The following is a 23,876-nucleotide window of genomic DNA, read 5'->3' as shown; positions in this document are numbered from 1 at the left end:
AGATACAGAAAGCAAGTTGTAATCTAATGAATCTACAAGAAAAACATTGGAAATAGAATGGTCGGGTGATATAGCAATTTTACCAAGACCTCTGACCAAACCTTGATTTCTATCCCCGAATGTGATAGCTCGTTGGGGATCTTGGTTTTTCTCGTAGGAGGAGAACATCCTTTTCTCCCCTGTCATATGGTTTGTGCACCCGCTGTCGAGTATCCAACTTGAGCCCCCGGATGCATAAACCTACAAAACAATTTTAGTTCTTGACTTTAGGTACCCAAATGGTTTTGGGTCCTTTGGCATTAGACACAAGAACTTTGGGTACCCAAACACAAGTCTTGGAGCCCTTGTGCTTGCCCCCAACATATTTGGCAACTACTTTGCCGGATTTGTTAGTTAATACATAAGATGCATCAAAAGTTTTAAATGAAAGGTTATGTTCATTTGATGCAGTAGGAGTTTTCTTAGGCAACTTGGCACGGGTTGGTTGCCTAGAACTAGATGTCTCACCCTTATACATAAAAGCATGATTAGGGCCAGAGTGAGACTTCCTAGAATGAATTCTCCTAATTTTGCTCTCAGGATAACCGGCAGGGTATAAAATGTAACCCTCGTTATCCTGAGGCATGGGAGCCTTGCCTTTAACAAAGTTGGACAATCTTTTAGGAGGGGCACTAATTTTGACATTGTCTCCCCTTTGGAAGCCAATGCCATCCTTGATGCCCGGGCGTCTCCCATTATAAAGCATGCTACGAGCAAATTTAAACTTCTCATTTTCTAAGTTGTGCTCGGCAATTTTAGCATCTAATTTGGCTATATGATCATTTTGTTGTTTAATTAAAGCCATGTGATCATGTATAGCATCAATGTCAATATCTCTACATCTAGTGCAAATAGAAGTGTGCTCAACGGTAGATGTAGAGGGTTTGCAAGAATTAAGTTCAACAATCTTAGCATGAAGAATATCATTTTTATCCCTAAGATTGGAAATGGTAGTATTGCAAACATCTAGTTCTTTAGCCTTAGCAATTAAATCTTCATTTTCTACTTTAAGGCTAGCAAGAGAAATGTTTAATTCTTCAATCCTAGCAAGCAAATCATTATTATTATCTCTAGGATTGGGAATTGAAACATTACAAACATGTGAATCAACCTTAACATTTAAACTAGCATTTTCATTCCTAAGGTTGTCAATCATCTCACGGCAAGTGCTAAGCTCACTAGATAATTTTTCACATTTTTCTACTTCTAGAGCATAAGCATTCTTAACCTTAACATGCTTCTTGTTTTCTTTAATAAGGAAGTCCTCTTGAGAATCCAAGAGATCATCCTTCTCATGAATAGCACTAATCAATTCATTTAATTTTTCTTTTTGTTGCATGTTTAGGTTAGCAAAAAGAGTGCGCAAGTTATCCTCCTCATTTTTAGCATCATCCTCATCACTAGAGGTTTCATATTTAGTGGAGGATCTTGATTTTACCTTCTTTTTGCCGTCCTTGGCCATGAGGCACTTGTGGCCGACGTTGGGGAAGAGGAGTCCCTTGGTGACGGCGATGTTGGCGGCGTCCTCGTCGTCGGAGGAGTCGCTTGAGCTTTCGTCGGAGTCCCACTCCCGACAAACATGGGCATCGCCGCCCTTCTTCTTGTAGTATCTCTTCTTCTCCTTTCTTCTTCCCTTCTTGTCGTCGCCTCGGTCACTGTCACTAGATAAAGGACATTTTGCAATAAAATGACCGGGCTTACCACACTTGTAGCAAACCTTCTTGGAGCGGGACTTGTAGTCTTTCCCTCTCCTTTGCTTGAGGATTTGGCGGAAGCTTTTGATGACGAGCGCCATTTCCTCATTGTCAAGCTTGGAAGCGTCTATTGGTTGTCGACTTGGTGTAGCTTCCTCCTTCTTGTCTTCCATCGCCTTGAATGCGACGGGTTGAGCTCCGGATGTGGAGGGTTCGTCGAGCTCGTTGATCTTCCTCGAGCCTTCAACCATGCACTCAAAACTAACAAAATGCCCGATAACTTCCTCGGGGGTCATTTTTGTATATCGACGATTACCACGAATTAATTGAACTTGAGTTGGGTTAAGGAAAATGAGAGATCTTAGAATAACCTTAACCATTTCGTGGTCGTCCCATTTTATGCTCCCGAGGTTGCGCACTTGGTTCACCAGGGTTTTGAGCCGGTTGTACATTTGTTGTGGCTCTTCCCCTTTGAGAAGCCGGAACCGACCGAGCTCCCCCTCGATCGTTTCCCGCTTGGTAATCTTGGTGAGCTCGTCTCCCTCGTGCGCGGTTTTGAGCACATCCCAAACTTCCTTGGCGCTCTTCAACCCTTGAACTTTGTTATACTCCTCTTTACTTAGAGAGGCGAGGAGTATGGTTGTTGCTTGAGAGTTGAAGTGCTCGATTTGGGCCACCTCATCCTCATCATAATCCTTATCCCCTATAGATGGTACCTGTGCACCAAACTCAACAATATCCCATATACTTTTGTGGAGTGAGGTTAGATGAAAACGCATTAAATCACTCCACCTTGCATAATCTTCACCATCAAAAGTTGGTGGTTTGCCTAATGGGACGGAAAGTAAAGGTGTATGTTTAGATGTACGCGAGTAGTGCAAAGGGATCTTACTAAACTTCTTACGCTCTTGGCGTTTAGAAGTTACGGAGGGCGCATCGGAGTCGGAGGTCGATGTTGATGAAGTGTCGGTCTCGTAGTAGACCACTTTCCTCATCCTCTTTTCCTTGTTCTTACTCCGGTGCGGCTTGTGGGAAGAAGATTTTTCCTTCTTCTCTTTGTGGTGAGAAGAAGATTTCTTCTCCTTCCCTTTGATGGAGGAGCTCTTCTTCTTCTCCCTCTTTTTGGTGCGGGACTCTTCCGATGAAGTGCTCCCTTGGCTTGTAGTGGGCTTTTCGCCGGTCTCCATCTCCTTCTTGGCGTGATCTCCCGACATCACTTCGAGCGGTTAGGCTCTAATGAAGCACCGGGCTTTGATACCAATTGAAAGTCGCCTAGAGGGGGGGTGAATAGGGCGAAACTGAAATTTACAAATATAAACACAACTACAAGCCGGGTCAACGTTAGTAATAAAGAAACGAGTCCGCGAGAGAGGGCGCAAAACAAATCCCAAGCGAATAAGCAAGTGAGACACAGAGATTTGTTTTACCGAGGTTCGGTTCTTGCAAACCTACTCCCCGTTGAGGAGGCCACAAAGGCCGGGTCTCTTTCAACCCTTCCCTCTCTCAAACGATCCACGGATCGAGTGAGCTTTCTTTTCTCAATCACTTGGAACACAAAGTTCCCACAAGGACCACCACAAGTTTGGTGTCTCTTGCCTCAATTACAAGTGAGTTTGATCGCAATGAAGGAATCAAGAAAGCACGATTGAAAAAGCCAAGCGACAAGAGCAACAAATAACACACGGATCACTTTCTCTCTCAAGCCACTAATCACTAATGATCTCTTTTCTCAATTGTGAAACTTGGAGAGATGGAGGCTTTGAATGTGTCTTGGAATGGATTGCTAGCTCTTGTATTGAATGTTGAAGGTTGGAATGCTTGGATGTTGTGAATGGAGGTGGTTGGGGTTGTATTTATAGCCACCAACCACTTCCTAGCCGTTGGGCCTTTCTGCTGAGCGCGGACGGTCCGCCCTCCTGGTGCGAACGGTCCGCCCCTGTAGATCAACGGCTGAAAATGCAACGGTCAGCAGTAACGGCTATATCAACGGCTATATTGCATTTAATGCGTCGTCAGATGTCAGACTGAGCCAGTCGCGGACGGTCCGGTCGTGCATCCCGGACGGTCCGCGAGGCCCCCTATAATTCATTTTTCCGAACCCGTTACCTTCGGGTTTTTCGGTTTCTTACCGACCGGACGGTCCGCGCCTGAGGCCGGACGGTCCGCGCGAGGGCTCGGACGGTCTTAGCTTTTCCTCCGGACAGTCCGTAGTGGAAACTTGTATTTTTGCATTGGTTCTGTCCGAGAGACATCCTTGTGTTGCGGACGGTCCGCCGCAAGGGCCCGGACGGTCCGCGCTTGGCCTGTTTTTCCAAAAAGCTTCTCCTGTCCGGAATAATTTACGGTATTCCGGACAGTCAATTTAGTATAGTTATAGATGAACCTTTGGCACCTGTGTAACATAAAATCTAGAGCAAACTAGTTAGTCCAATTGTTTGTGTTGGGCGATTCAACCACCAAAATTAATTAGGGACTAGGTGTAAGCCTAATTCCCTTTCAGTTTTCAGTAAGGAAATACATACCTATGGACGCTTTGGTAGCGCAAGTCATATTCTATTGCTCACGAAGGGCCCTAGCAAATGCTTTGAAAGATGTGAAGATTAGCTGTATGGAGCAAGATTAGCTTCAAAAGACTTTTTTTCCCAGGAAGCTTCAAAAGACAATATGGAGCGAGATTAGCTGTTTTGAAGAGAATTTGAATTGACTGGGCAGCAGTATGTACCTGACAGATGTGAAGAGTCATCCTAGAATTCTGCTGTTGAACTGAACAACAAGCTTCGACAAGAATTGGTTAGTGCCTCATTGGATTTTTTTGCTTATTATGCAAACAGTTAACAATTCTGTTACCCTTGACTTTAGGCTACATTCACCTTTTATTTTCTTGGCTAGACAAAGTTATGCTATAGCTCTTTTGATAGCTTTTGCATTTCTGTACATATCACTTTCAGATTATATCCTGGTTTCTTTTGTTACATATGTTTTACATAGCCTTATCCTTTTTATATATTTTGTCCCTTTCTCTCGTTCTATTTTTAATTCCTTTTGCTTTTCATGATTCCATCAAGTGCAGAACTACATGTGCATGTTCACATGATCCCTCCGTCCACCTTTATAAAGTGTATTTTTATCTGAACATAATCCCTTCATAAGGTTTGACCAACAACTATGTCAAATTATATGCTTGTCTAGTGTACAGAAGTTATATCTATAGATTCATATTTTAAAATGCTTTTGTATGTTTTTTATCCTATAGAAATTAACCTATAATATAAGAGAAATTAAAGGCTCTATGCATGCAACACTCTCTGGATGGATTACTGTTGTATTGCTTCCTGCCACACTGCTACCTGAATACTTGGGTCAATTTCAGTGGTAGGGCAGATTTATTCTGATTATATGTTTACTGGAATTTTGATAGGATCTTCTGAGGCGAGACATCAGCTACGGCTACCTGAATACTTGTTGTATGTTGCATGGGAGGACTCTGAACATCATGAACTCATGGAGGAAGCTCGGACTACCTGCTACGGGGAATGTTCTGGAATGCTCCGTCTGTCGGGATCGCGCCACAAAGGTCATTGTTGGAGAAATCTCTGCAGAAGCACAAAAGAAGAAGAAGAAGAATGTTAAGGCATGGCTGAACTGGGTTCGCCGCAACTGCTACAATCGTCGTAAAGAGCAAAATGCAGCCGCACATCTCACGTAGATAGTACTCACACAATTCCAAGATTGGGCAGCCCAGCAAGCTCCCTTGGGATCGGCCCCGTCAGGCGATTGTGATCCAAACGCCTGCCGACAGAGTTGAAGAAACGTTCACGCAAGAATGGAACCAATGGCAACTGACGAAACTAACCATTGTATTCCCGGACTCACAGGAACTTCAGGGACTTGGCGTTCCCGAGGGCTGCGGGTATAGCTCCTGAGATGCTGTTGCTGGACAGGTCGATAATCCAGCACAATATACATGTCGATAAGCAAAAGCATATTGAAGAAAGTTTTGACTAAACTCACCTTGAGAAACTGAAGGCCGATCAGCAAAAGCGCGGGGAGGGGGAAGAGGCGGTCTTGTCCCTATCGTACACCGCGGAGGAGCAGCCCAGCATAATATGATGTGTTGATGCAGTGGCTGATCGACAGCTCTTCCACCACTGTTCCACCACTGTTCATATGAAATCTGCCATCTTCTAGGGTGATATTGATAGGTGGTACGGTTTTTTTTATGCAAAAGAAAATCCAAATATACAACTATAAAAGCATGATGGCTACCTTACCTGCTGAACAGGAGCGTCAGACATCATCACGCAGTCACACTTAATCCCTAGCAGTTTTTTCATGTGTGTATAATTTGTGGAATTCAAGTCCACAACCCTCATGCTCATGTAACATCATGCAGATCCAGTCTGTCTCCTTTGCCATGTACACTTCACTGCCGGTGGTGGCCAAGTAATGAAGCGAATCGGTGGATTAGGAGAGTAGACAGGTAGAGTAATCACCAGATCGATTAGGGAGGATGGATGGGAGGGGGTGCTACCCGTAGGTGCCCTCGTCGATCTGCTTTCTCAAAGCAGTAGGCGCTGCGGTGGTCCCATGACAGACCTCGTCGAGGTTTAGCTGGACAGGTGCTGCCACCACCATGGGCGCCGGAACCAGGGGAGGCCAGATGACAACCCTCCTTTCAGATCGGCTCAGGTCGGGTTGGGCTCTCGAGTCTATACCATCGAGGAGCCTGGTGTGGTGCGCTATGCCGCGGCGGCGGGTTTGGTTCGTGTAGGTCACAGCGGTTGCCGGGTGGTGGGCTACGGCGGAGTCGGGGCCGCAACGGTCTTTGGCTAAGCCGCCGACGGCCTCGGTGGCGACGATGCCGCGGGTGAGGAACGGAGTGGGGTTTGGTACATTACCATGGGTGTGGAAGGAATGGACGGAGGGTGCGGAGACCGGAGAGGGAGCAGTTGTTGCGTGCCTGCGTCGCGTGAAGGAGACATAGAAGAGACGCGCGCTGACATAGGAGGCCCACGGTCGGTCAGAGAAGGCAGAACAAGGGAGTGGCAGAACGAGGGGAGGCAGACTACCTTTACCTTCTTAATAAGTAGTATAGATTTTCTAGCAATGGTTAGTTAAAAAGGTTGTTTGTTTTCACTATGTCTTTGAGTTTTGAGAAGAGTACATAAGTTCATCTTCTATTTTAAAAATGGTACAGTAGATAAAAACCTCAATCACAACCCTAATCCATTTTGTGACAGGGGCATATAACTGCAGCCATGATTTGTCAGCTTTGGAATGCATCAATAGAAATCACAAGGAAGGCAGATCATTATGAAAGAAATTAATTCTCCTATAGTCAGATCAGTATAAGCAGACCTAAAAAGGCAATAAGTAAATACAAAGTATCGAATTCATTATAGGCAGCTGGAGTGCAGGATATGTTTTTAGGGAGTGTTTGGGATGGCTCTAACTCCAGCGTGAAGCTGTAGTTTTAGTTTATAATATCAATTTAAATAGTTTTAAAAATATTTTTAGTCTAAATTATAAACGATATGACTTATCTAAATGTCTTCTAAAGACTTATAGCTCCAACTCCATGTTTTTTTTGAGCACCTAATGACCTGTTACACTAACTCTACCAAATTTCCTGTAGCTAAAGCTATCACAAACATGGTCTTAATAGGTAGCAATAATAAAGAAAATCCATTAAGAGAGAAATTAATTGTCCTATCTCCTCATGACATATTTGGTTCCATGAGACTATACTTTAGTTCATCTTTTTTAGTCCCTAAATTACCAAAAAAAAGGACTAAAGAGAGGGGAGGAAATCTGATTTATTCCCTTTTAGTCCTCATATTTAATAATTTAGGGACTAAAAGAGAGGCACTAAAGTTTCGTTCCATGTAACCAAACAGCCCCTCAATATAGGCATAAGCAACAAGCAGATATAAAAAAGATGTGGGCTGCTTGGCAAACAGTAAATAGAGTATCGAATTCAACAAAGAAAAATAGTAATACATTACTTACTAATCAAACCTTTCATTAATGTCATCATCTTTATTGTTTCATTTGTTAAGTACACCTATAACACCAAAAATACAGAGACATACTTAGAATAACATTAAGCTGAACCTACTCAGCCATTGCTGGAAACAAAACACACTAATATGACCCTACCTGGCTACACATAACACAATATTCGCATGAATAATAAGACCAAACAAGGATACAGATTTCTTAGCCACCCAATCAAACATGGAAGTTTTGTCTCAATAAAACATGGTGAAGAGAATCCCAAAGAACAGGTAAATGCGCTGAATCATCCCTGCAACATTTAAGTGACAAATGTGTTTTACAATAATAAGAAAAAAAAGGCCACTGCACAGCAGTACCTTCAAACTCTATTGCAGCTTGAATATTTTCTTATATAAAATATAGAAATTTTCATTAGACAGATACACATTAGATTAGTTATCGAATAGCAAATCTGAGCCTAACAATAGAGTTTGTAAACTGCCACCAGATCGCTTTTTCTAACAACAAAATAGTCACTATCCTGCCATTAATCTACACTAAAAGAGAGGCGCTTGCCTTCATAATCTAATAACGAGATAGTCCCCGTACTCCAATATTATGAACTAAAACCCAAATTTAAAATGAATAAAATATGTTTTCATCTCCTATGAGCAATGTAGGAACAAGCCAACCGCAAAAGTTAAGGAAAAACGGATAGATTAATGGGCAGAGGCATAGGTAAGAGAAATAATTTGACCGCAAGCTGCAACAGGGATTGTAAATTACAAATAACATGCTAGATTTCCACATACCTCGTAAGAAAAGGAATTGTCAGCAGTTGATCCCTGCTTCAAGTAGCCATTGAAGAGAGAAAACAACAAAGCAATGTATACAATTATTAACACTATCTGGTAAGGAAAATCACGAGTATAGATTGTAATGCACAGTTCAAAGTAATGCAGAATTGAACAACATGAGTAGCAAATGCCATACTTAACTGTTTCTGTAAGAGCCTCGGAGAGTCGATGCTTCTCATTGTAGGCAGGAACTATCAACGGAATGTATTTATCAGGAGGGTCAAAAACCGACGAGCAGAGAATCTATATAGCAGTCAGTTCAGACAAGCAAATCGGTATGTGGAAGATAATCAACGAAATTTACCAGGCAATCAAACATAAAATAATCATCAGAATAAGAGGTGATTACGATAATCATTAGAACAAGATAATCATCAGAATAAATGGGGAGGCAAGGGGGATCTGGGCAGCTAGGAGCACTCACGGTTCTTGGCGAGTTTGAAGGAGTTCATAGCCTTATCAAAGAGGTCGTCGGGGCGGGGCGGCTGCGGGTGGCAGAATGCAGCAGTGTGGACGCCTACACTGCTAACATATAGAGTAGTAGAGATTTTTTAATAATCATTTTTTCATATTAATACAATTTGAACTTATGTGCGTAATGGAAAAATGATGTTATTCATTTCTAGAAATTTGTATATCAGGGAAGAGGCCCCCTCACTGGTTCGGTCAACCATTGATGGCAAAGAACCTGTTAAGGATGAAAAGGTGAGAAGTGATAACTAAACAAACATTATGTAAGTGATCATGAGACATGATCTCATAAGATACAGAATAATTCATGTTTCTTCAAGGATCTCCAAAATCACATTTCGGCTTGTTCAGACCATTAAAATCAAATACTACTATTAAATGACTTCAGATTGGGCCACATCTAGTTATAAATATAGTATAAGGCCACATCTAAAACATGTCTGCTCAAGTTATTTCAATACCTCTTGGCAGTTTCTGACTGGCCAATACTTGTAGACCCCAAATCATAGTATCTGCTAATTTGTAGTCCTTTTCAATGAACTGAATAATACAATAGGACAGCTCTTGATGGTTGACCACAACAGATTTGGGTTTATGCAGGGGGGTGAGAGCACGGGCATGGATTAGCTTGTGCTCCTCCATTCGCAGGGCAAAGCTCCCTTATGCCATTGTGGCGCTGCGTCTCAAAGATGAACGGATCACCTGAAGAAATACAACTACTTTATGTCCCGATAGCACATAATCACAGACAGACTTACAATTAGTGCAAGAAGGTGAACTTTTGGATTCTTGTGGCCAATTCGTTTATTCAGTGCCTTGACGATATCTATTGATTGGCGACAGCTTTTGAAGGTGAATCAACTTAAATTACCCAGAAATAGTTTAACTGTCACTCTGTCAATAGGTTGGGGATCGCCCACAACTGTTTCTATTTCCCCTTTGTCAACTTAAGCTTCAAATTAAAAAAATTTCACCTACAGCCCGCCCAGTGACTGCCAATAGATTGAGCGTCAAAGCTCCATATGCCAAACAAATTCCAGCCTAAGACCAGCGGAATGATGCCAAAAGGCAAGCATATCACCTGAAGACAACAAAGAGTTCTACCTAGTCTAGCAGTCCCATCCATAAAAGCAGGCCGCAAATGAGGTTGGTTAACTATATATAATTCCCAGTTCACAGTAACCAGGAAGCAGGACTTCAATCCGCTCCCACAACACTAACAGAAGGGGTCCGAAGGGGAGCTCACCGGTGTGCCCTTGCTTGGCGGCGACATGTAAGGCGTCGAGATTGTGGCGTGAGCAGACGGTGGCAGTCTCAAGGTCGTAGAGCAGGAGAAGGAGGCTCATGGCCTCCTCGCAGCTGGCCTTCGTGGCGACGTATAGCGCGGTCTCCCCGACGTCCATTTGTGCAGCCGCGAGCGTGCCCAGGGAGGTGCCCGATGCCTCAGCGTCGGTCAGGAGCGCGCGGACGGTGGCGGCATCAACGGATCGGACGGTCGCGAAGAGCAGGAGAGTGACGGGAGATCCATCGGGGGCTCTGGCTCCGGCAGCCACGTGGGCGTGGTGTTGCTGCCGCTGTCACTCTACGACCTGATTGACTGGCGCGGAGGTCGGGGGCGTCGAGGATAGGCGGTGGCTATCTCGGGGGTTGGAGCTCAGAGCTCAGGGGAGGAAGAGAGGGGCAACGCGAGGCAGGGGTTACAGGGCGGTGCGTGGAATCACTTGGATCGGCGGGGGCTGGGCTCACGCGCTGGCGAACACGAGATCAAGGGCAGGGCCACGGCGGTCATCCATGCGCCGTTGGTGGGAGGGAGGAGAGGGAGCTAGGTGGAAGGGGCGAACGGGAGGGAGGAGAGGGAGCTAGGTGGAAGGGGCGAACGGGAGGGAGTGGAGCAGTTGGAAGGGAGATCGTGGGGGATTGCAGGGAGAGCTGGTGCAGCTGTGGAGGTCGTGGCGCGCGGGGGTGGGGAGCCCTGGCGATGATGGCGCACGCAGGTGGAGCGGAGGCGACGGCGCGCGGGGTGGGCTGATGGACACGGCGCGCGCAGGTGGAGCGGAGGCGACGACGCGCGGGGTGGGGAGGCCGCTGTCGCGCTGAGCACTGTGGGCTTCTCTGGGCCACAAGCAGATGGGCCTTCCAGGAAAAGTGTAATTCGTATTGGCAAACAAAAAATAGTACCACATTGTTCACTAAACTGTGCACACACTTGTTTATAAGGTCTAGTGCGCACTACAACATGTGAAGCCTTGGTTGGCTGTGAACTTTAACCCACGCAGCTAGCTTTTTTGGTAAAAATTTGGTCGCGGTGCGCGGGGCACAATTGGGAATGGGAAACGGGTCACATGGCGGGACACAGTTGGGAATGAGAATGAAAACACACAGAGCGCATGGGAATGGAAATGAAAACACACAGGCGCATGGGAATGGGAATGAAAACAGGGCGCATGGGAATGGGAATGGCAGAACCAGGAATGGGGCAGCCTACCCCTTAGAGTCTTAATAAGTAGTATAGATTATAAGCTAATTGCTAATACTAGAAAATCATACTTTCTTGTGGATGATGTGTTATGCTTGGATCCAAACGGTGGAAACAGTTAAAAAAACTGGGATAGTTTAACTATCTGCAAACTTTTTGGAAAATGCAGAAACCAGATACCATATTTTTCTTAGATTGAGTCCATTTTTTGCCCACAAACTCTTGTCTTTGTCTAATTTTAATTTCAACTCAAAATTGACTAACTTTGACACCTCGGCTATCAAACCCCCAAAGACCAAAGCCATTTGAAACCACTCGAAATAGATGGTTTTGATATTTGAGGTATTAGAGATAGACAAATGTAGTAGTCGAGGAGCTAAAAACAAACTTAACCAAATACTACCTACGTTTGCAAATATATAACGGCGTTAACTTTTTTTCTAAAACTTTGACCAATCATCTTATTAAAAATATTGTGATTTATCATTTATTTTGTTGTATTTATTTTATCATTTGACGTTGTTTCAACGTGGCTTAAGATTTTATATTTTCAAATAAATATTATGAATAAAATGAGTGATCAAAGTTTTGGAAAAAAAACTCACCAACGTCATATATTTGTGAACCTATAGAGTACTTATATATAAATATATAAAAACTTTTGATATATATTTAGGTTTACTTATTGGTAGATATTTAGATTTATTAAGATATTTATCTATAGTTTATGGGGCCCTATTGCAGTGTTGATATGAAGCTTAGATCAAGGTCGTGGACAGTCTTACTAGAACGACCTTCAAGTTCGCTTTCTTTCTTTGTTCTATATTGAACAACACTATAGCACCCGGGGCACAAATCACAATAGTGGCCGATTTACCTGTTAGCTGGAATGTGTTGGGGTCACTGGAAAACTAAACATGGTTGGATTTTTTTAGTCCAAATGTGAGTCACTAACCCAAAATAAGTAGCTTATAAAATCTTGGGGGTTTTTTGGGTCTGGAAAATCCTAGCAAACATGGAACACGCGTAGCAAATGAGCCACGGTTCATGGTATGCAAAAAAAAAATGGTTCACCTTCTCCAAGATTCTAGCAATAAGAGCATGAAGAAAAATTAATACCGGGACTCAGCGTTCAAAGCGGCACGAGCCACACAATAATAGTACATTCCTTGCGACAAAAATGTGCAATCCAGTTACAGTTGAAACACTAGTCACTCATAAGGCCTCGGCAAAAATTCAGTTACAACACAGGCTACGTGTACAAGGGCGTCGGAACAATACAACACAACACAAGCAACCGCCGCAAAATTTCTCATGCCAACGCACCAAAGTTGCTGCGCCCCAACCCCCCAGCTACTTTGCGACCAGCTTGCAAATGATCACTCTCGGGACATCATTACTGCAAAGGGAGAAACAAGACATCATTAGTGGCGCACAATTGCACGACCAATCAACAAGTGCCTCGAGAAACGTGCCTACCTGTTGTGGCGGGGGCTGCTGTGGTGGCTGTTGCTGGTAATTTCCATACCCTGGATATGCTGCGTAGGCGTACATGGCAGGATCTTGAGGGGGCCGAGCATAGCCATATGGATCGTATCCTTGGGGATACCCATAATAGCCACCACCGCTCCATTGGCTCTGCTCTTGCTGAGGCTGGAACAGAAATCCAGCGAAGGGGATGTGAACTAAAGCAGCAAGTAAAGGGCACGCAAATTAGATAAAACAAAGTTAGTTACCTGCTTGTTTGCAGGGCTACGGCCCCATGAGAGCCTTATGCTCTGACCTCCCAACTGGCTTCCATTTAGCACCCTTATGGCCTCCTCAGCTGATGCCCTGAAGAAATAGGTTTTTAAGCAAGATGAAATCCATATATTAGTATCTGGTTCAGAAAATTATAGAAGCATTTTCCATTAGAAATTTCAAATCCTTTTTCATATGGTTTAGATTTGCACAGGACACTCCTAAGTTAATGTGGAGTCACTATAACCAACTGGGCACTAAAATACTGACACAAAAAAGGTTTCAACTTTCAACATGTAACTGGATACTCAATACAGCGTCACTAATGAGCATTGACTGGTCTCCGTATAAATTGATCTGCACAACGCGCTAAAACAAAATAATGACACTATCAAATAACAAACACAAAAGAGGATACTCTTCATACCTGTTAGAATATTGGACAAATCCGCAGCGCTTTCCTACAGGTATTTTGACATAGAGAAGCTCTCCATATGGACTGAAAGTTTGCTTCAGAAGCTCGTCAGTCACACTCGGGTCAAGGCCGCCAACAAATACCTGCAATGAAGTAAGTCTAGAAAATAAACATCCATCATGCAGCTTGAAAAACACAGCACTATTTACAGATACCCACAGTAGTATTGTTCGGATCGCTATCAGAATCAGTTCCTTGGGTGTTCTGGTAAATAGCTGCAGAAGAACGGAAAGAGTAAGATGCTTCATTTTGGTGGTAGTCAGATTCGTGAGCAAGTCATGAATATGCCAAGAGTTATAAGGTGATCCACAAACATTTGAAATTTCAACAATCAATCATCGATGGTAACAACACAAGTGTGCCATGTGTCATCCTGATCAGATCATAACAGATAACAAAAATGAATTGACCTAAATAGTCCAATCACAAGATGTAAAACATTGCATTCAAAATTATAACAATTCAACAATATTCCAGGTACAAATAAAATACTGCAATGAAGATATACTACCAACAGTCCTAGCAAAGTTTTTGTTGACTGCATTGTTGAGTGAAAGGACCCAATGACAGTCACGCCAGAATTTTAGGAGTGAAAAAAGAGGTATCTGTCTGCCTCATATGTCAACTAAGGTCATTTCTTAAAAACCAATAAATTACTTATTACTCAAAAATGAAAAGGACATAAATGCATGTGAAAATGAAGGTATACCAAATCAAAGGACTGAAGCTACTAATGCAACAGCTATGGCATAGAAAAATAGCAACACAGGACACACACACACAAACACAAATAGCAACGTAGGATATACATAGTCAAGCCTTCTCATAAAGAGACTAGGTGAATCAATGCCAAGTAAATGAAGGATTGAAGATACAAGAAAAAAATAAGAAGCCTGCCTTATCTATAAAAAATCATACTACAGAAGAGTAAAAATATGGAAATACTTATAATTCCATTGACAGAATAAAAAAATCTTAGAGAAGGATGCATACCACTCGATGGTTGTGGTCCACCAGTATTCTTCTTGTTGGATGCTGGTCCAAGGCGCATGGCCCTGCTAGAACAGTATTGTCCATTCATTTCAGTCATTGCCCGTGTCTGTTCATCCGAATCTGCAAACTTTACAAAACCATAGCCTTTCGAACGGCCAGTAGTTCTGTCAAAGACAACTTTTGCACCCTTAACTGATGGATAACGACTCTTGAACGTATCTTGTAGAATGAAATCTGTAACATCCGAGGCCAAGTCCCCAACAAATATAGTATAATCTGAACCATCGTCTCCACGTTTCTCACCAGCCCCACTGGTAGCCCAATTCAATTTGAAAGGTTGATTAACATTGGGCATCATTTGACCATTATAGTTCTGCAGAACTTGTTCGGCTACAGCATGGTTGCTGAATTCAATAAAACCATAACCCTCAGGTTGCCCAGTCTGCTTGTTCCGAATTATCTTCACGGAAATAACCTGAACATTATACAAGCAAAAAATCATTAGGCCAATACATCACAATGGAATTCTTCATACAGTAAGTATGACAAGTCAATGACACTGAACCCATGCTGGGTCATACTACCATCTATTTGTATGTGCCACTCCTAGTTACTGCAGTTCAGTAAATTGTAGCAACTTTATCATTACACTGGAGCAACTGACAAGTGGGTATAAACTAGCCCTTCAAATTCAAACACGTGGATATAGTTCTTTGAGAATAACCACTGGATCAAAATTCATAAGAGAATATGACAGAGTAGCAGACTCCAAAGTAAAACAATCGCAAACCCTGAATTACTCACTCCGATCCCAAATGTAGATCATTTTAGGGCTTCTATCCAATTATACTTTTTAAAATTGGCCCATCAATATATGAAAAGTTAAACAGATTCATGGTTCCTGCTACTACATTCATCATGGAAAATACTTATACAGTTTATAATTTTGACTATTTCATATGGTACATTTAACAAAAACTATCGTCTGTAACCGGAAGGTCCCAGGTTCGAGCCCCAGCCTCTGCATATTATGCGGGTAAGGCTTGACGCTTAAAGATACCCTTCCCCAGACCCTGCACACTGCGGGAAGCCTACGGCACTGGGTACACCCCTTTTGTAAGTCAAAGAGTCACATTAGTGATCCCGCTACGCGTATGCAAATCTCTTACATCCAAGCATGCAATACAACATAAGCGATAAAGTTTCAAAAAGAAAAATAAGTGAAGTGATCAAAAGGATCATTTTTTCACATTTTTAGTGTAGTTAATAAGCCCTACTTCCTAAGCATTTCCTAGATAACTGTGTTAGTTAATTACAGTCTTTAAAGACCTTGGGCAGCCCAAGAGGTGTACGGCTGCCAAGGTTCTGTACCTCTATATAATCAAAAGCCTCTGGCTAACAGAAATGAGTAATCAGAGTTATCTCCAACATTTGGTATCAGAGCCTTGGTTAGACACCAGAGAGCCACAGGGCCGTCTCCTTACCTTCTCCACTCCATGTCGACCTCTGCTGAGCGTGCTGCCAGGCTCAAGGCCAAGGGTCCCGGCGAAGGAGAGCTGGGCGACTCCTCCGGCCGGGCCGCGCGCTTGAAGGCTGCAGAGGAAGCAGCAGCGCTGGCAGTCCAGGCAGCAAAGCAGGCGGCGGCTGCTGCAGAAGCGGCGGCAAGGACAGCGCAGGAGCTACGGGCCGAAATCGCCGCCGAGAAGGGAGAAGATGAGGAGGACTGGGAGGAGGAAGAGGAGACAGAGAGGAATAGGCGGACGCGGACTCCACCGCGAGACAGGAGGCGCTCGCAGTCACCACTGCGGGATCGGAGGCGCTGCCGCGGCGGCGGTCGCTACGAGTCGCCGCAAGGAAGGGTGGTGTACCGCGACTCCGGCAGCGGCACGTCGTGGCCGATGCTGGACAAGACGAACTACTACGAGTGGAGCCAGACCATGAAGCTGAGGATGCAGGCGCACGATCTCTGGGATGCCATCGAGGGCGGCCCTGTCCAGTTTCGCGATGACAGGCGTGCGCTGGAAGTAATTGTCGGGGCCGTGCCCAAGGAGATGGGCCTTCCACTCCTCGATAAGGCTACGGCAAAGGAAGCGTGGGATGCCATCGCTGCGACCCGCATCGGCGTGGACCGGGTCCGTCGAGCAACGCTGCAGCGCCTACGCCGTGATTGGGAGAACATTAGCGTCAACCCCGGCGAGCAAGTGGATGATTTTGCCATGCGTTTATCAACCCTGCACCAGCAACTTGTCATCCATGGTGACAAGGACATCACTGAGGAGCGTGTGGTGGAGAAGTTTCTGCGCACGGTGCCGGCCAAGTACGCGCAGATTGTTGTCGCCATTGAGCAGTTTCTCGACTTCGAGGCGCTGACTCTTGAGGAGGTGACTGGAAGGCTCAAGGCGGTGGACAATCGCGAGGAACAAGTGCTGACCGAGCCGGTGGCCATCAACGGCAAGCTACTGTACACCGAAGAGCAGTGGAGAGCGCGCTGCAGAAAGGAGAAGAAGGGAGAAGATGCAGGTGGTTCTGGTTTCAGAAATCAGCGCGGTGGCGGTGGACGTAGCTGCGGTGGTGGACGAGGACGAGGCAAAGGCGGTGGACGTGGTGGCGGACGAGGAGATGGCAATGTTGCTGGCCGCGTCGGCCCCAACACCTGCCTAAACTGCAACCAGGAGGGCCATTGGGCACGTGAGTGTCCCCAGCCGCGCCGTGAAGATGCAGAGCGCGGCGATGGAGGTGGAAACCGTGCTGGCCGCGGCGGTGGCAATCGTGGTGGAGGCCGCGGCGGCAGAAATCGGGCTGGACAGCGTGGCGGGAACCAAGGAAGGCATGAGGCACGCGTCCAGTACGCCGAGTGTGATGAAGATGGCGCTCTGTTCCTGGCACATGGCTTTATCAGCCTGGAACAGAGCACGCCGGCGCACAGCTACACGGCACAGCACGTCGAGTTCTCCGAGCCACGTGCTTGTGCCTATCTTGGCGTGGACGAAGAAGTGGACAGCGGTTGGTACCTGGATTCCGGAGCGACACATCATATGACCAGGCGTCAAGAGTTCTTTGCTGATCTGAACACTGGCGTTCGAGGAACGGTCCGCTTTGGGGACGCGTCGAAGGTAGAGATCAAGGGCGTTGGGTCTATCATCTTCCAAGCCAAGACCGGTGAACAGAGGGTTCTTCATGGCGTCTACTACATTCCGGCGCTGAAGAACTCTATCCTAAGTCTGGGACAGCTTGATGAAGGAGGGTCCAAGGTTGTGATTGACCATGGCATGCTTCGCATTTGGGACAAGAACCGGCGTCTGCTCGCCAAGGTACATAGAGGGAAGAACAGATTATATATTCTGCATCTTGAGGCTGCACAACCTATCTGTCTTGCGGCGCGCAAGGATGTTGAGGCGTGGCAATGGCATGAGCGTTTCGGCCATTTGCACTTCGACGCAATCCGACGACTCAGCAAGGAAGAGATGGCGCGCGGGATGCCGGTGGTCGACCATGTTGAGCAGGTGTGTGACACCTGCGTTACCACCAAGCAGAGGCGGCGTTCATTTCCAGTTGCAGCAGCATACCGTGCCCAGAATCAGCTTGAGCTGGTGCACGGTGACTTGTGCGGCCCGGTCACGCCAGCGACACCGGCGGGCAACCGCTATATCTTGCTGCTCGTCGATGACGCCACCCGCTTTATGTGGGCTGTGCTGCTACCATCCAAGGACGCAGCGACAGAAGCAATCAAGAAGGTCAAGGTGGCAGCAGAGGTGGAAAGCGGGCGCAAGTTGAAGGTCATGCGCACCGACAATGGCGGCGAATTCACCGCTGCGGAGTTTGCTGCATACTGCGCTGACGAAGGTATTAAACGGCATTTCAGTGCCCCTTATTCACCACAACAGAACGGTGTTGTTGAACGCAGGAACCAAACAGTGGTGGCCATGGCACGGGCTTTGCTCAAGCAACGCCGAATGCCCTCTCGGTTTTGGGGGAGGCTGTGATGACAGCTGTGCACATTTTGAATCGATCCCCGACAAAGGCACTAAAGAATGTCACTCCTTATGAGGCGTGGCATGGTCGGGCACCAACAGTCGGCCATCTCAAGGTCTTTGGCTGTGTGACCTATACCCGACGGCTCACTCAACTTCACAAGCTTGATGACCGCGGCGAGGCTGGAGTGTTTATCGGCTATGCGGAAGGAGCCAAAGCATATCGTATATATGATCCAGTATCCCAGCACGTGCGTGTCAGCCGCGATGTGGTGTTCGACGAAGGCCGTGGCTGGGACTGGGCATCACCGGCAACAGGCACATCAAAAACATCAGGCAGCGAATTTGTTGTTGAATTCCCATGGGCGGAGGAATTCCCTGAAGCAGGAAGATCAGCGTCGCCTTCACCATTTCCTGCGCCACATCCTGCATCGCCTGGTTTCTCTCCGGTGAATGCAGGAGAGCCTGCAGCAGAAGCAGAGGAGTCTGCAGCGGAGGCGTCTGCGTCGCCCAGAACACCCAAACCAGCTCCAGCAAGTCCTCAGGTAGAACATGTGACCCCCTTGGATGATGATGATGAAAGGGTGGATGCCTGCCATGACGGTGAAGAACTCCGTTATCGAAAAATTCATGACATTATTGGTGATCAGCCAACCCCTTTGCCGGCGCAGCGGCTGTTTGCAGAACTGAATCTCACCCATTCTGGTGAGCCTACAAGCTTTGAAGAAGCCAAGGATGATCCAGATTGGCAAGTAGCAATGAAGGAGGAGCTGAGATCAGTAGAGCGGAATGGGACTTGGGAACTTGTTTCTCCCCGTCCCGGTCACCGCCCAATCTCACTAAAATGGGTGTTTAAGCTGAAGAAGGATGAGCATGGAGCTGTGATTAGGCACAAGGCAAGACTTGTGGCCCGTGGTTTTGTTCAACAGGAGGGAATTGATTATGAAGATGTTTTTGCACCAGTTGCAAGGATGGAATCAGTACGTGTTTTGCTTGCTTTAGCAGCACAAGAAGGATGGGGAGTACATCACATGGATGTGAAGTCTGCGTTTTTGAATGGAGAACTCAAGGAGGAGGTTTATGTTACTCAGCCACCAGGTTTTGCAGTATCAGGAGAGGAGAAGAAAGTGTACAGGCTACACAAGGCTTTGTATGGCCTAAGACAGGCCCCTCGGGCATGGAATGCTAAACTTGATCTGACTCTCAAGCAGATGGGTTTTGAGCAGAATATGTATGAAGCTGCTATGTATAGGAAGGGATCAGGTGACTCCCTACTGGTAATTGGAGTTTATGTTGATGATTTGATCATCACAGGAGTCAATCAGCAGAAGATTGAATCCTTCAAGGCAAAGATGAAGCAAACCTTTGAAATGAGTGATCTGGGTCTTCTGTCTTTCTATCTTGGAATTGAGGTAAGACAATCAGAGGGGAGCATTACCCTGAAGCAAACCCATTATGCTAAGAAGATACTTGAACTTGGTGGTATGGCAGATTGTAATCCAGCCACTACACCTATGGAAGAAAGGCTGAAATTGAGCAAGGAAAGTACAGAAAAGGAAGTAAATCCAACTCAGTACCGAAGACTGGTTGGCAGCTTGAGATACCTAGTGCACACAAGACCAGATTTGGCTTTTGTTGTAGGGTATGTTAGCAGATTCCTGGAGAAGCCAACAACTGAACATCTTCAGGCTGTGAAGAGGATTTTGAGGTACCTGGCTGGTACTCTAGATCATGGGCTATGCTACACCAGAACAACAGGCAAATCATGTTTTGTGGGTTACAGTGATTCAGATTTGGCTGGAGATATTGATTCAAGCAAAAGCACAACTGGATGTTTGTTCTTCCTTGGAACCAGCCTGGTCAGCTGGCAGTCTGTCAAACAGAGAGTTGTTGCTCTGTCTAGCTGTGAGGCTGAATATGTGGCGATGACAACAGCTGCAACCCAAGCTTTGTGGTTGTCAAGGCTGTTTGCAGATTTGCTGGGAAGGAAAATTGAAGTGGTGGAACTCAGAGTAGATAATAAGTCTGCTCTGGCTTTGGCAAAGAATCCTGTTTTCCATGATAGGAGCAAGCATATTAGAATCAAGCATCATTTCATCAGAGATTGTGTGGAAGAAGGTAGCATCAAGACAGAGTTCATTCCCACTGCAGATCAGCTCGCTGATATATTGACTAAAGCTTTGGGCAAGACCAAGCTGGAAGAGATGAGGAGCAGGATTGGGATCAAGGAGATCAAGACTAGTTGAAGCAGGTCTTAGGGGGAGAAATGTAGTTAATAAGCCCTACTTCCTAAGCATTTCCTAGATAACTGTGTTAGTTAATTACAGTCTTTAAAGACCTTGGGCAGCCCAAGAGGTGTACGGCTGCCAAGGTTCTGTACCTCTATATAATCAAAAGCCTCTGGCTAACAGAAATGAGTAATCAGAGTTATCTCCAACATTTAGTTGTATCAACATATCATTAGATACAAATAAAGCAGAGGTCTATCACAAATCACCAGATCATCAGAATCAAGCATCTCTGTCTAAATTATGTAACTATTAACCTATATATAAACCTTGGCAACACAAATACCATGTGAACCATCTAAACATTGCAACGTAACATGGCATGATATGAATCATGTAAACAAAACTATGTAAACTTTGAGAACTCATAAAAAACTGTAGGTAAAATCTAGTATGAATCTGTAATTATCCAATCAATCGAGTCAATAACCTAAATGCAGTCAAAATGAACATGCTAGCGGCACATGCAATATGAACTATCTGCAGCATGTACTACAAAATCTAATAAGTGAACTGTTAAGTTCAAATCTACCATTTTAATGTAAAATTTAGCAGTGACTCGTTTTACAAGAAATTAATCCCACAAGAAGAGTGACAAAACTAAAGGTGCGAATAATAACATGGATCTTATTAACCATATATCACAAACACATAGCAAGAAAGTTGTCAAACTACGTTTAAAAATTAAGTAAAAGAGACTAACAGTTTAAGTGAACTAAAAAAACTATTGTGCCCCCAAGAATAACAGAGTAAATCTATCAGCACAATCATTACCCCATGGCAAAAACATATGCTAATATTAAGAGCGACAAGAAAACACCATAACACAAACCCCCTTTTGGTAAGAGGTTACCACTTACCACAGCACCAGCTGTTAGGTGTTCTCCAAAGCGTAATATTCAGATGCAGCTAGAAAGGAATTATCATCCATGAAGATGTGAACTAATTCTTCCACGATTATGAAACCTAACAACATCCCTCAAAGATCTACTGACAACATTTGATGTAGTATGGTGGAATTTTTCCTAGGGGCTACAACAGGCACATGAACAAAATATACTCACAAAAAGAATAAAATCGAAGCACCACACAATTAATACAAAAATCCAAAGAAGAAAAGAAACAATGAAGCAGACATCATATATGATTTAAATGACCTCCTCAGCAAATGAGAAGCTATTATGTAGCTGCTTGCTGTGCCATACTAGATGCATGACCAATTAACAGTATATAATAATACCTCATTTTTATATATGGTAGCTTCTACCTTCCACTGTGGCTTACCAGCTTCGCTCTAATTTTTTATTAAAAAATCAACCCGGCCTAATAAAGCAGTAAAACAAAACATCTTTTGTTCCTATGTCAACACACACATGGCACGGCTAGTCACTTTTTGGTCAAGTGCTGCTATACAAAGAGGATCTAGAACTTGTTAGCGGACTGGGTCTCATTGCACCATATTGCAGCCACCAACTGGACTGCCAGTGAACAGGGGCTAATCTGGCACACACACAAAATGTGCAGAAACAAGCTTTGAGACCACCCATTAACCAAGTGAATTGGGAGATATGGAAAGAAATGAATCAAAGAGTTTTCCAGCACGCAGTTGCTGGCCCTTTCACTCTTCGAAAATTCAAGGATGAAGCTAGAACTTGGGCACTAGCGAAGGCAAAGAAACTGCCTCAGATCGTGCCTACCTGTATGGCTAATCCCAGGCGTTGTTATAAATGGTTTTTGCTTTTGCTTTGCCCTTAAGGGTTGTACTACTTGAACCTTTCATTCTATCAATAGAAATCGGATCTGTCTCATGCCGATTCAATTAAAAAAGTAATAATACCACCCGAACAGATAATGAGATCAATATTTTTTGTCCTCGATAATTGGCCAATCCAGACGCTAAATCCGTTAAAGAGGCAAATTAAGAAATACCTAACTTCACTAAGCACGTACCTACTTTAGCAGTATATAGCATCAAACTCTTCACCAACGGTAAATAATAAATTTACAAACTGCAGTGAGTCGGCAACGGAGCATCACCTCGCCAGCCTGGGAGAAGCAGCTATAGAGGTAGTTCTCATCCATCCAGTACTGCAGGTCCCCGATCCAGAGGGTCCTCGCCTCGTCCCCCGCCCCGCCGCCGGCCGGCGCCGGCGCCGCCGCCGCCTGCGGTGGCGGTTGGCCCCACATAGCGGGAGGCGGAGGGCCCGCCTGGTAGAACTGCGGGGGCGGCGGCGGAGGGTGCCCCGCCTGGTAGTACTGCGGCGGGGGCGGGGGCGCCATTGCCCATTGCTGCTGCTGATGTGGCGGCGGCGGCTGCATCATGGCGGCGTGGGAGCTGGTTTAGGACTAGGAGTCAAAACCCTAGCCACCCGAGGAGAGAGGAGACTGCGGAGCGCGTGGGCCAAACGGATGGATAAAGTTGCGGGCTTGCGGCCGCTGAGGTTGCCTTCTGATCCAGGATGGACGGCCTAGATTGGCCCTACCGGATCTGGGGAAAGAAAGCGACTACCGGTTTTGTACTAGAGAAAGCAACCAGTGCACGGTAGCCGGCAACGCCGAACGGACTAGCACGGTTCGGGCAAAGCTTTACATAAGCTCATTTTTCCTTTTTTGTTTGTGTTTGTTTGATTTGATTAATGTTTCATCTGAGACTTGAGCTTTCTACAAGCTCCGTTAAAGTCTCATCACAGATTTTCAGAAAAAAAAGATTCATATAAATTCAGGTTTCAAGATATCTTCATCCAAGTCTAAAGACAACTTTATTTTTGCAAAAAAATGTTTTTTTGGGAGGGGTGAAGTTTAGGGTTTGGGCCCTTCAAGTTTTGTGTAAGCCATATCCAATATTAGATCAAGTTTTAGAGTTCCATTTATCTTC

The 23,876-nt window shown here is 45.1% G+C and overlaps 1 protein-coding gene and 1 long non-coding RNA gene across 2 annotated transcripts; both read right to left on the bottom strand.

Annotated features, from left to right (window-relative positions):
• Positions 1 to 5,270: 5,270 nt before the first annotated feature.
• LOC103626084 (uncharacterized) lies at positions 5,271 to 5,650 on the bottom strand. Its single transcript, XR_552702.2, has 3 exons — positions 5,607 to 5,650; positions 5,451 to 5,522; positions 5,271 to 5,326 (listed from the first exon to the last, which is right to left on the bottom strand). It is a non-coding gene; the product is annotated as an uncharacterized lncRNA (long non-coding RNA).
• A 6,987-nt stretch (positions 5,651 to 12,637) lies between these two features.
• On the bottom strand, positions 12,638 to 23,361 carry LOC100382091 (Polyadenylate-binding protein RBP45C). The gene is made up of 7 exons (NM_001174853.1): positions 23,039 to 23,361; positions 14,743 to 15,217; positions 13,909 to 13,964; positions 13,702 to 13,832; positions 13,271 to 13,367; positions 13,014 to 13,187; positions 12,638 to 12,933 (listed from the first exon to the last, which is right to left on the bottom strand). Exons 1-7 carry the CDS (start codon positions 23,321 to 23,323, stop codon positions 12,931 to 12,933), a joined length of 1,221 nt encoding a protein of 406 aa, NP_001168324.1. The 5' UTR covers positions 23,324 to 23,361; the 3' UTR covers positions 12,638 to 12,930.
• Positions 23,362 to 23,876: the final 515 nt, after the last annotated feature.

This window comes from Zea mays, chromosome 5 (genome assembly GCF_902167145.1).
Source record: "Zea mays cultivar B73 chromosome 5, Zm-B73-REFERENCE-NAM-5.0, whole genome shotgun sequence".
Taxonomy (NCBI): domain Eukaryota; kingdom Viridiplantae; phylum Streptophyta; class Magnoliopsida; order Poales; family Poaceae; genus Zea; species Zea mays.
The sequence above is the reverse complement of the archived record's forward strand: the minus strand, read 5'-3'. Positions and strand labels throughout refer to the sequence as shown.

Excerpts from the sequence above, each read along its gene's own strand:
- LOC100382091 (NM_001174853.1), bottom strand. The coding sequence starts at position 23,323 with ATGATGCAGCCGCCGCCGCCACATCAGCAGCAGCAATGGGCAATGGCG. Across the intron at positions 15,218-23,038 it reads GCTTCTCCCAGGCTGGCGAG|GTTATTTCCGTGAAGATAAT; the intron begins GTGATGCTCCGT and ends TATAATGTTCAG. Across the intron at positions 13,965-14,742 it reads TGGACCACAACCATCGAGTG|CTATTTACCAGAACACCCAA; the intron begins GTATGCATCCTT and ends GTTCTTCTGCAG.